The sequence below is a fragment of the Watersipora subatra genome, chromosome 6 (assembly GCF_963576615.1).
Source record: "Watersipora subatra chromosome 6, tzWatSuba1.1, whole genome shotgun sequence".
In the NCBI taxonomy this organism is placed as follows: domain Eukaryota; kingdom Metazoa; phylum Bryozoa; class Gymnolaemata; order Cheilostomatida; family Watersiporidae; genus Watersipora; species Watersipora subatra.
In genome coordinates this window covers 40,158,831-40,172,755 of record NC_088713.1, presented here as the reverse complement: position 1 = coordinate 40,172,755, position 13,925 = coordinate 40,158,831, and the positions used below count along the sequence as shown (strand labels likewise).

Below are 13,925 nucleotides of genomic sequence, written 5' to 3'. Positions count from 1 at the left end.
TATATATATAGATATATATATATATATATATAGATATATATATATATATAAATAAATAACAGGGAGGAATATTTCCCTCTTGGAGACGAGATTGAAAAATGCTAGGATGGAAGAACAACTGTTTTCCAGTAGTGATTGGGTCACTGGGCGCAATAACACCTGCGCATAAATTTTGGCTTACCCAGATTGTATATATACATAGATACATATACCTGTATGTATACATATTTACATACACATATATATATTTCTTATGTCTATATATTTGTATCATAGTGCGACATTTTGTTTTTGAGCTTGGATTAGTTTAATAATATAACATATTACTATTATTTTTGGTGGTTGTATGCAAAGGTAATATGCAATAAATCCTATTAGCATATTTATCACAATTTTTTACTCAGAAAATCATTGATGATGCAGTGACTAAAATGGCAGACAGCTTCGATGGAGTTGAACAGTTTCATGATCAACAAGGAGGTAGAGCAGAGGATCCTAATCCGAACAAACGTTAGTACATTTTTAGATTAGTTTAAAAGGCATTTTAAAAGTTTTTCATAGTTCCTAAATTTATATATTACGGAAAATCATATCTTCAGAAGTATAAAGGTTCAAATAATTGTAAAAGCTGTGAGCCAGAATTGACAGAACACAAACCACAGAAATTGCTGAAATAGCCTTCTCAAGGTCAAATTAGGTCAATGCTGCTCTTGAGACTACCGTAAAACCATTAATCGAACACAATGCAACTCCATATTTAACCCTTTTTTTAGCGAGGCGCATTATTAAAGGTGTCATTAAAAGGTGATGTCATTAAAAGGTGTCATTCAATTAAAAGGTGATGTTGTATTTTTCAAACACCTTGTAATAATATTGAGAAAAAAAATTTCACGTGCAAAACAAATACTGTCTACATTATGTAATATTTTTTGGGTGAAGCGACTTTAAGCCTTTGGGTGGAAGAGACTTGCTAACTTACCTCCACCTTGCTGTAGATATGTACATGTAAATATATGTCCCTCGTTTGCAATTAGCCTACGACGAACTTATAGCCTGCGTTGCAATTTGTTTGAGCTTGCAAGTTTTTTACTTTGTTTTAAATTTGAAGGCACATTTTCTTCTTATAACTATATTAAAAAGGATGGATAAAATCTTTATATACTCATTGATATGTTTGCTACAGTTTGAAGCTATAAATTTTTTGTGTGTAGTAGAAATTTAGTTATGTGCATTTGATGCATTGTAAGCCGAGTTCATGTTACCGCAATGTTGCAATCAAATAGTTTGTTATAAATCGGCAAATTTAAAGTTCGTTCTAACAATCTATAAAATGCTACAAATTTACATGCAAGAACAATTGACACAAACATACCATATTTATGATCCATTCAGAAACAAAATGATTCCATTTTTCAAACAAAATCATTAGCGCCATTTTCTCCGCCATTTGTTGCTGTGATTGTTCTTTTCCCTTAGGCACACATGGTTTTTTGGCTTGAAACCATTATATGTATATTCTTCTAGCTGTGCAATACCTTTGACAGTGTTTTCTGACTTTAATTTCTCTTTTGCGCTGCTGAGCTAGTCAACATTAGCACCCAAACAATGTCTAGCATTGCAAAAAATTTACATGTTCTACTTTAAAACACATGTATACAATTCTTGCTTGAATAAAAAGAAACCGAGTGTAATTCAAATAATCTCACAATTTTAGCCAAAAAAATTGCCAAGATTATATCGTAGATACGCAAAAACCTTTTCACATACATTAAAGTATCTAGATTGAGTTAAGGAAGGAACTACCATTTGTCTGATACAGTTACTAACTACTTCTATAATTGTGTTCCACTTAAAGTTTTAATGAGAAATCGGTGAAGTCTAGCAGTTGAAAAAAAAAAATTTAATACAAAGCGAAACAATGAACACATTATTTTTATTAATGCTGTCAAGTCATTAGTAATACAGATTTGTGGACAATCTTCTACTGATCACTTGCTATTATGGGTTTGAAAAGATCAAGAATGTTAAATATAAGGGTCTTTCAAATATAAGTGGCCTTAAAATGAATAATTTATAATTTCCAACATCTTGTATGACGGTCAATATCTTTGTTTATTACTTGTAACAAACCTTAAAAATTGAAATTCTCCTCTACCCCATGGTCTTGTGTAAACCTCTTGTCAATTTGAAACAGAGTGTAGAAGCATTTTCGTCGTGCCAACTTAATTATGCCGAACATAATTGGACATATTTTGGCCCTTTTGCCGACTAAGCCACAATTCTAAATTTACAATTTAAAAATACAAAATTTGAATAATGCATCGTTTACAAATAAAGATCTATAATTCTTATCTCATTAAATTTTTTGTCAGTCTAATTATTTTTTCTTAAGTAAACTTCAATATTTTAAAAGCCTTGAAAAGCTCTATATTGAAAAAAATTTCAGATGCAAACAGGTTGGTATCCTATATTATAGTGTACAGTTAGTTAGTATGGCGTAAGTGTATTACTTATTACTTTACCTCTCATTGTTTCTAGGTTATTATATCAAATACAGAGTTTCTAAAAAGCTCGAGTGGAGTGATGGATGGTTTACCATCAAAGAACTGTTTGATGAGATTGGCAATGACTTCCTTGTTGGATTGGAATGTCACAACTACATTCCACCTCTACAAGATATTGCTAAAAATCTAAAAGTTTTTGTTGTTAAAGACTTACATTACCAATTACAGCTGAGAAAGTAAGTGACTCTCCGCTCTCAGATTAGCTTATAGACATTCAAACCAACCAATGAAGGTGTGAAAATTTAGCAAAAACTACCAAAAACTGTACAGCACCGTAGATAGACTTATATAAAGTATCGTTCTGTAAACTACTAAGAATAATGATTTAACAGTTCTGCGTATCCATCATTGGATACACAGAATGGATTTCATGAAAACCCATGCTTCCATGAATTTATTCATCATATGAGTTGATTACCTGTTATAATCTTATCATCAATTGATTAATAGGTGTATTCACTTTTCAAGAACTTGAAACATCATAAAACAATTTACAAGCATTCTGATCAGTAATTAATTGCTGTTAAACTCCTAATTGGTTTAATAGCTGCCTTTGCTACAAAGATTCTGACCTAAAATGTAAATTAAATTTTTTTTATTAGTTTAAAAAATTGCTACATACAATTTGAATTTTTTAAACTGTGCAAAAACTATCATTGAAAATGTTTCGATGATCTCATGCTTTGTGATAATTGTTATTTTTATTACGATCTCAGTTTAAGCTTAAATAGCGCTCACAAAGAAGGTTTTTTATGTGAACAAAAATGCAGCAATGGGCTCAATTGCTCTTTTTTCAAAGTCACATTTGGTTTCTTACAGCTAAAGTAATTTTATGACTGTTTGTGTCATAAGCTCCACGTTACTTCTCACTAAACAGTTTTACTAACTGTTGGACGCTAACTATAGAGAAACTTTGTTTGGTTCAAATGTTCGTGAATTTGGAATTCAAATAAGTTGGATTGATAATGCAAAAATTAAGGTTGTTGTCAGCTCTTTGAGATTGTCTGATAAATTAAAGTAAGCTGACTCATCATTTTTTAAATAAGTTCTTATTTCCTAATCGTTGTAACATGGTATGACTAAATGTCAATTAAGATGAGAAAATGAGTTGCTGCGCAAATATTCATGAATACCTAATGATGAGTGACTGGTGCTGAGGGTGAGGAGGTGCAGTCTTATTAAAAGATATCTTTGATTCAAACCTCAAACCCTGATGATGGTTAAAAAGACAGTCAAATTTACACTGTTCCTAATATGTATAATGAACATAAAATTTAGGTTTTTTTATTTTTGACTCAAAAACTGCTTTTCATTATACTGGCTTTGTGGAACATAACTTATTGTGTAGAAAAAAAATGCTATCAATTGTCATTGAATGTGTGTGATTCATGTAAAACTATCATAATCATAAGGGGTAAGAGATAAGGGAAAAAGAAAAGTGATTGATACAAACCAAGCGCAATGTATCATCGTACAGCACTCTTCAATTACTATACAGTCATTAAATTAAAATATTAGGTTTTTTATTTCATGAAAAGCCAAAGGCCAAAAAAATTAAAAACGATTTAACCAATTTACATATATTTTATGCTATACTTTAACTGTTCCTGGGATGGAGTAGTTATGTTGTCGGAGGGCCTACTGTATTTTTACCTTGTTATTGTACAGTGAAAACAAGCAAATTACGTTATCTATTTTGCTATTATCATCTAAATTCGTGTTTACATCTGAAAATTAAAAGTCACGATGTAATTTTTAATTTTCAGACAATTTAACTACAACCAATTTTGCTCTTGGCTATAATAGTAGTCATAACATTTCCTTATCAGTAACTGGATTCACGTGTATTTTCATTTTGTCTTCGTCTTTACTACTGTTAATTTTTTTACAAAGGCTTCTATACTTGCAGATGACATTTACATGTATTACTGAAAGACTAAAGTTCAATAGTTAATGTAGGTTATATGTTAATATTATTATCCCACGACCAAACACGAGGGAAGCGATTGTTTGGGAGATTTATGATAAATGCATATGTGCACACAACTCACGAAAATTATTCATCAACGGACGTCGCAAACCTTTGTACCGAAATCTCATCAACGAATTTAACCATGTTTTAATAGAGTCGTTTAAGTAAAATAACGATACAAAGCACATATAAACCTATTTAAATATGTTACCAAGTCTTTATCATTTGTAGAAAATTTCCTAAACCTTACCCATCTGATCCGATTATTCATAAATAGACAGATTAATTCGGCATGAAATCGTTATTAAAACTTGACAAGTCTTATTTTTATCAAAATTAAGACCGGCAAATGAAGCACCGAGCGACAGACAATAGAACCCTTAAGTCGTGAGCGTTTCACGAAAAAAAAGCTGTGCACATTTAACCAGTTTATAGCATTGTCGATTTGCCGAAGGTTTCTATAATTAACGTAGAAGTACTGAAAAAGCAATCTTTTCTTTTTTGCCGATTTCAAAGTAACTGACATTTTGGACTTTTAGGAGTACTTTAGTATTCCAACTGATGTCCAAACCAGTGAAAGTAAAGGAAATGACGATGATATGTTTTCTGACGATTCTTATGAGATTATTACAATATTTAATTATAACAATAATTATTCGATTTCATAAGATTTAATTATAAGAATAATTATTCGATTTTATATGATTCAATTATAAGAATATGCATTCGATATTACAAGATCAAAGTATATAGTGACCGATGTTGGGCAGTATGTTACTGTTATTATTTTTTCTAAATAGTTTTGTTAAATAGATTTTCTAAAAATCTATATATAAATATCACAACTTCTTGATATTGTTAGCTATGACGTTCTGAAATGTAAACAAAATTGTGCATTCGTTTGTTGTTACTAATGTATTACTATATTAATAATATTGGTTATTCTAATAATGTCAGTGCATTTTACTTCTAATATTGCATTTTTCCTATTGCGAGGAGGGGGCAGATATATAAACATATAATTTTTTACTTTCATTATTGTTGTTTCTTGTACATAATAACATCCAGTACATTACAACTACCATTGCAGTTATCATATTGCACTGCAGTGCCATTTTAGTGCTAATATTAAATTTCTCAACCATCAGTACCCTTTCCTTTTTCCAATATCACTTTGGTCGTGGGCTGTATCACAGGGGAATTTTGAGTTATTATTGTGATTAGGTTCACCTGATGCTAAGTACCAATAAACCGTTTTCTGTAAAAATTACAAACTTTGATAATGCACATTTTTGCATCAATAATACTTGGGTATATATATTTGGGATATAGGTAAAAAGTTAATATTATTATTATTTTGAAAATAGTTGTCTGGTGCTAACTACCAATAAACTTTTTTTGGGAAAATTGACAAATTTTGATAGTGTGCATTTTTGTTCGCATTGACAATACTTGTTGGAATAGAGTACAACTTATTGCAACGTTTTGCCTTCAACAATCGCTACACCAAATTGTTTCCTGGAACCTTTGATAATTTTTTTTGTCTTTATTCATGATTCACAGCTTCTCGAAGCTGACTCAGCTAGAAGAGCTTGACCTTTCAAATACTTCCTTTCCCGGCGGACTACCAGATGTATTTGGTAGTCTTAGTAATTTAAGAAAGCTGACACTTCAGGGACGCAAGCTAGACTCTCTACCAAAAAGGTGAGTAACCTCTACAGACTGATAATGCTTCCAGTTATCATTATATCAACAGTGAAAGGGTTGTAGTGAGTGTTCATTATATTATGCTTACTGATTTTTACTGCTTTGTTACAAAACATGTTTCTGATGCTAAACTTTCAAGGTCTTATTTGATATATTCCTTTGTAAAGGCTGTTTTGTGAATTATCAAACTTCAGCTTGTAGGAAGCGTATGAGAATATATTTTACTCATAATTATCAAAAAGAATTTTGGCATAAGATTACAAGACCATGATAGAAACCTAATTATAACTAGCAACTAACGTCAATTTTTGTGCCATATCACAGCGGTAACAAAACAAAGTTTTTGCTGATGCCTAGTCGCTGTAAGCATTGACAATTATACTGAACGAATAACTTAAAAACCATATGGGAGGTTACCATTGAAGGCCTCTGTTCTTCATCCAAAGTAGATGATTTTGTTTATGGTTTACTTTTTATGTGGAATTTGTTTCTTTCATTTTTTAATTTTTTTTTAATAATCATCTATTTTTCGGATCCTTCACAATGTATTTTTTAATTTTCAGACAATTTAAGTACAACAAATTTTGCTCTTGGCTATAATAGTAGTCATAACACTTCCTTATCAGTAACTGGATTCAGGTTTATTTCCATTTTATCTTCGTCTTTACTACTGTGATTTTTTTTACATAGGCTTCTATACTTGCAGATGACATTTATTACTGAAAGACTAAAGGTTAATAGTTAATGTAGGTTATATGTTAATATTGTTATCCGATGACCAAACACGAGCGAAGCGATTGTTTGGGAGATTTATGATAAATGCATATGTGCACACAACTCACGAAAATTATTCATTAACGGACATCGCAAACCTTTGTACCGAAATCTCATCAACGAATTTAACCATGTTTCAATGGAGTCGTTTAAGTATAATAACAATACAAAACACATATAAATCTATTTAAATTTGTTACCAAATCTTTATCATTTGTAGAAAATTTCCTAAACCTTACCCATCTGATTGGATTATACATAAATAGACAGATTAATTCGGCCTGAAATCGTTATTAAAACTTGACAAGCCTTATTTTTATCAAAATTAAGACCGGCAAACGAAACGCCGAGCGACAGACAATAGAACCATTAAGTCGTGAGCATTTCACACAAAAAAGCTGTGCACATTTAACCAGTCTATAGCATTGGCGAATTGCCGAAGGTTTCTATAATTAACGTAGAAGTACTAAAAAAGCAATCGTTTCTTTTTTGCCGATTTCAAAGTAACTGACATTGTGGACTTTTAGGAGTACTTGGGTATTTCAACTGATGTCCAAAGCAGTAAAAGTAAAGGAAATGGCAATGATATTTTTTCTGACGATTCTTATGAGATTATTACAATATTTAATTATAAGAATAATTATTCCATTTTATAAGATTTAATTATAGGAATAATTATTCGATTTTTTAAGATTTAATTATAAGAATAAGCATTCGATATTACAAGATCGAAGTATATAGTGACCGATGTTGGGCAGTACGTTATTATTTTTTCTAAATAGTTTTGTTAAATAGATTTTCTAAAAATCTATATAAATATCACAACTGCTTGATATTGTTAGCTACGACGTTTTGAAATGTAAACAAAATTGTGCATTGGTTTGTTATTACTACTGTATTACTACCTTAATAATATTGGTTATTCTAATAAGATCAGTGCATTTTACTTCTAATATTGCATTTCTTCTATTGCGCAAGAGGGAGAGATATAAACATATAATCTTTTCCTTTCATTATTGCTGTTTGTTGTACATAATAACACTCAGTACATTACATCTACCATTGCAGTTATCCTATTGCACTGCAGTGCCATTTTACTGCTAATATTGCATTTCTCAACCATCAGTACCCTTTCCTTTTTCCAATATCACTTTGGTCGTGGGCTGTATGACAGGGGAATTTTGAGTTATTATTGTGAAAAGGTTCGCCTGATGCTAAGTACCAATAAACCGTTTTCTGTAAATATTGCAAAATTTGATAATGCACATTTTTGCATCAATAATACTCGGGTATATATCCTTGGGATGTAGGTCAACAGTTAATATTATCATTATTTTGAAAAGAGTTGTCTGGTGCTAACTACCAATAAACTTTTTTGGGAAAATTGACAAATTTTGATAGTGTGCATTTTTGTTCGCATTGACAATACTTGTTGGAATAGAGTACAACTTATTGCAACGTTTTGCCTTCAACAATCGCTACACCAAATTGTTTCCTGGAACCTTTGATAATTTTTTTTGTCTTTATTCATGATTCACAGCTTCTCGAAGCTGACTCAGCTAGAAGAGCTTGACCTTTCAAATACTTCCTTTCCCGGCGGACTACCAGATGTATTTGGTGATCTAAGTAATTTAAGAAAGCTGACACTTCAGGAATGCAAACTAGACCATCTACCAGAAAGGTGAGTAACATCTACAGACTGATAATGCTTCCAGCTGTGATTATATCAACAGTGAAAGGGTTGTAGTGAGTGTTCATTATATTATGCTTACTGATTTTTACTTCTTTGTTACAAAACATGTTTCTGATGCAAACCTTTCAAGGTCTTACTTGATATATTCCTTTGTAAGGGCTGTTTTGTGAATTATCAAACTTCAGCTTGTAGGAAGCGTATGAAATATATTTTACTCAGAATTATCACAATGAAATTTGGCATAAGATTACAAGACCTTGATAGAAACCTAACTATAACTAGCAACTTAAGTCAATTCTTGTGCCAAATCACAAAAGTAACAAAAACAATTTTTTTGCTGATCCCTGGTCGCTGTAAGCATTGACAATTATAAAGAACGAATAACTTAAAAACTATATGGGAGGTTACCATTGAAGGCCTCTGTTCTTTATCTAAAGTAGATGATTTTGTTTATGGTTTACTTTTTATGTGGAATTTATTTCTTTCTTTTATTAATTTTTTTGTTATTGATCATCTAATTTTCGGATCCTTCACGATGTATTTTTTAATTTTCAGACAATTTAAGTACAACAAATTTTGCTCTTGGCTATAATAGTAGTCATAACACTTCCTTATCAGTAACTGGAATCAGGTGTATTTTCATTTTGTCTTCGTCTTTACTACTGTGATTTTTTTACAAAGGTTTCTATATTTGCAGAGGACATTTATTACTGAAAGACTAAAGGTTAATAGTTAATCTAGGTTATATTTTAATATTGTTATCCCACGACCAAACACGAGCAAAGCGATTGTTTGGGAGATTTATGATAAATGCGTATGTGCAAACAACTCACAAAAATTATTCATCAACGGACGTCGCAAACCTTCGTACCAAAATCTCATCAACGAGTTTAACCATTTTTCAATGGAGTCGTTTAAGTATAATAACGATACAAAACACATATAAACCTATTTAAAGATGTTACCAAGTCTTTATCATTTGTAGAAAATTTTCTAAACCTTACACAACTGATGTCCAAAGCAGTGAAAGTAAAGGAAATGACAATGATATTTTTTCTAACGATTCTTATGAGATTATTACAATATTTAATTATAAGAATAATTATTCGATTTTATAAGATTTATTTATAAGAATAGTTATTCGATTTTATAAGATTTAATTATAAGAATAAACATTCGATATTACAAAATCGAAGTATATAGTGACCGATGTTGGGGGGTATGTTACTGTTATTATTTTTTCTAAATAGTTTTGTTAAATATATTTTCTAAAAATCTATATAAATATCACAACTGCTTGATATTGTTAGCTATGACGTTTTGAAATGTAAACAAAATTGTGCATTGGTTTGTTATTACTACTGTATTACTACATTAATAATATTGGTTATTCTAATAATATCAGTGCATTTTACTTCTAATATTGCATTTCTCCTATTGCGGGAGGGGGAGAGATATAAACATATAATTTTTTCCTTTCATTATTGCTGTTTCTTGTACATAATAACACCCAGTACATTACAGCTACCATTGCAGTTATCATATTGCACTGCAGTGCCATTTTACTGCTAATATTAAATTTCTCAACCATCAGTACCCTTTCCTTTTTCCAATATCACTTTGGTCGTGAGCTGTATGACAGGGGAATTTCGAGTTATTATTGTGCAAAGGTTCGCCTGATGCTAAGTACCAATAAACCGTCTTCTGTAAATATTACAAACTTTGATAATGCACATTTTTGCATCAATAATACTCGGGTAAATATCCTTGGGATGTAGGTCAACAGTTAATATTATCATTATTTTGAAAAGAGTTGTCTGGTGCTAACTACCAATAAACTTTTTTGGGAAAAATTGCAATTGTTGAAGGTGTGCATTTTTGTTCTCATTGACAATACTTGTTAGAATAGAGTACAATTTATTGCTACGTATTGCCTTCAACAATCACTATACCAAACTGTTTCTTTGAACCTTTGATATTTTTTGTTTTTGCCCTTATTTATGATTTACAGTTTCTCAAAGCTGACTCAACTAGAAGAGCTTGACCTTTCTTATAACAACTTTTCTGGCAAACTACCAGATGTATTTGGTAGTCTTAGTAATTTAAGAAAGCTGACACTTCAGGGACGCAAGCTAGACTCTCTACCAAAAAGGTGAGTAACATCTACAGACTGATAATGCTTCCAGTTATCATTATATCAACAGTGAAAGGGTTGTAGTGAGTGTTCATTATATTATGCTTACTGATTTTTACTGCTTTGTTACAAAACATGTTTCTGATGCTAAACTTTCAAGGTCTTATTTGATATATTCCTTTGTAAAGGCTGTTTTGTGAATTATCAAACTTCAGCTTGTAGGAAGCGTATGAGAATACATTTTACTCAGAATTATCAAAAAGAATTTTGGCATAAGATTACAAGACCATGATAGAAACCTAATTATAACTAGCAACTAACGTCAATTTTTGTGCCATATCACAGCGGTAACAAAACAAAGTTTTTGCTGATGCCTAGTCGCTGTAAGCATTGACAATTATACTGAACGAATAACTTAAAAACCATATGGGAGGTTACCATTGAAGGCCTCTGTTCTTCATCCAAAGTAGATGATTTTGTTTATGGTTTACTTTTTATGTGGAATTTGTTTCTTTCATTTTTTAATTTTTTTTTAATAATCATCTATTTTTCGGATCCTTCACAATGTATTTTTTAATTTTCAGACAATTTAAGTACAACAAATTTTGCTCTTGGCTATAATAGTAGTCATAACACTTCCTTATCAGTAACTGGATTCAGGTTTATTTCCATTTTATCTTCGTCTTTACTACTGTGATTTTTTTTACATAGGCTTCTATACTTGCAGATGACATTTATTACTGAAAGACTAAAGGTTAATAGTTAATGTAGGTTATATGTTAATATTGTTATCCGATGACCAAACACGAGCGAAGCGATTGTTTGGGAGATTTATGATAAATGCATATGTGCACACAACTCACGAAAATTATTCATTAACGGACATCGCAAACCTTTGTACCGAAATCTCATCAACGAATTTAACCATGTTTCAATGGAGTCGTTTAAGTATAATAACAATACAAAACACATATAAATCTATTTAAATTTGTTACCAAATCTTTATCATTTGTAGAAAATTTCCTAAACCTTACCCATCTGATTGGATTATACATAAATAGACAGATTAATTCAGCCTGAAATCGTTATTAAAACTTGACAAGCCTTATTTTTATCAAAATTAAGACCGGCAAACGAAACGCCGAGCGACAGACAATAGAACCATTAAGTCGTGAGCATTTCACACAAAAAAGCTGTGCACATTTAACCAGTCTATAGCATTGGCGAATTGCCGAAGGTTTCTATAATTAACGTAGAAGTACTAAAAAAGCAATCGTTTCTTTTTTGCCGATTTCAAAGTAACTGACATTTTGGACTTTTAGGAGTACTTGGGTATTTCAACTGATGTCCAAAGCAGTAAAAGTAAAAGAAATGGCAATGATATTTTTTCTGACGATTCTTATGAGATTATTACAATATTTAATTATAAGAATAATTATTCCATTTTATAAGATTTAATTATAGGAATAATTATTCGATTTTTTAAGATTTAATTATAAGAATAAGCATTCGATATTACAAGATCGAAGTATATAGTGACCGATGTTGGGCAGTACGTTATTATTTTTTCTAAATAGTTTTGTTAAATAGATTTTCTAAAAATCTATATAAATATCACAACTGCTTGATATTGTTAGCTATGACGTTTTGAAATGTAAACAAAATTGTGCATTGGTTTGTTATTACTACTGTATTACTACCTTAATAATATTGGTTATTCTAATAAGATCAGTGCATTTTACTTCTAATATTGCATTTCTTCTATTGCGCAAGGGGGAGAGATATAAACATATAATCTTTTCCTTTCATTATTGCTGTTTGTTGTACATAATAACACTCAGTACATTACATCTACCATTGCAGTTATCCTATTGCACTGCAGTGCCATTTTACTGCTAATATTAAATTTCTCAACCATCAGTACCCTTTCCTTTTTCCAATATCACTTTGGTCGTGGGCTGTATGACAGGGGAATTTTGAGTTATTATTGTGAAAAGGTTCGCCTGATGCTAAGTACCAATAAACCGTTTTCTGTAAATATTGCAAAATTTGATAATGCACATTTTTGCATCAATAATACTCGGGTATATATACTTGGGATATAGGTAAACAGTTAATATTATTATTATTTAGAAAAGAGTTGTCTGGTGCTAACTACCAATAAACGTTTTTGGGAAAAATGTCAAATTTTGAAGGTGTGCATTGGTTTGCATTGACAATACTTGTTAGAATAGAGTACAATTTATTGCTACGTTTTGCCTTCAACAATCACCATGCCAAACTGTTTCCTGGAACCTTTGATATTTCTTGTTTTTGTCTTTATTTATGGTTTACAGCTTCTCAAAGTTGACTCAACTAGAAGAGCTTGACCTTTCTTATAACAACTTTTCTGGCGAACTACCAGATGTGTTTGGTGATCTTGGTAACTTAAAAATGCTGAACCTTCAGGGATGCGGGCTAGTCTCTCTACCAAAAAGGTGAGTTTCATCTACAGACCGGTAATGCTTCCAGCTATCATTCTATCAATAATAAAATATTTGTAGTAAGTGTTCATTATATTATGTCCACTGACCTTTATTGCTTTGGCACAAACATTTTCTTACTGCTAACTCTTCAAGTCCTTATTTGACGGACACTTTGTATGCACTGTTTTCAGATTTACCAAAGTCCAGCCTGGACAAAGTATACGAAAATATATTTCACCCAAAATTATCACAAAGTAACGTAGCTTGATCGTAAAAGTACTTTATATAAAGTTTAAATGTTACGAACAAGTAAATTAAGTTGGCATAAAAAAACCACAACAGTTGCTGTAAAGAATGTCCGTGATTCCTACAAATGATCACTCTGTAAAAATTTCAATAAATGTTGTGGCATGGTTTGCTGGAACACAAAAGGGGATCGCTAACGAACGCTTGTTTCATTCGAGAAAGAACTTTAATTTCTTTGTAAATTGAAGTCGGTATACGCCAAAAAATTAATGGTTATAGCATCAGCATGGCAAAAAATTGCTATTTTTTTCCGAAACACCATCAGGTGCTTAAGTGATGATGTAATAGTTGATTTGTGATCCTTGAATAA

The 13,925-nt window shown here is 31.0% G+C and overlaps 1 protein-coding gene across 1 annotated transcript in view; it reads left to right on the top strand.

Annotated features, from left to right (window-relative positions):
• Window positions 1-431: 431 nt before the first annotated feature.
• LOC137398251 (malignant fibrous histiocytoma-amplified sequence 1 homolog) overlaps window positions 432-13,925 on the top strand; it is a 42,616-nt gene continuing 29,122 nt past the window's right edge. Inside the window, exons 1-6 of the mRNA XM_068084359.1 lie at window positions 432-510; window positions 2,539-2,740; window positions 6,100-6,240; window positions 8,558-8,698; window positions 10,722-10,862; window positions 13,181-13,321. Coding sequence (XP_067940460.1) covers window positions 432-510; window positions 2,539-2,740; window positions 6,100-6,240; window positions 8,558-8,698; window positions 10,722-10,862; window positions 13,181-13,321 — 845 coding nt within the window. The remainder of the gene's footprint in view (window positions 511-2,538; window positions 2,741-6,099; window positions 6,241-8,557; window positions 8,699-10,721; window positions 10,863-13,180; window positions 13,322-13,925) is intronic.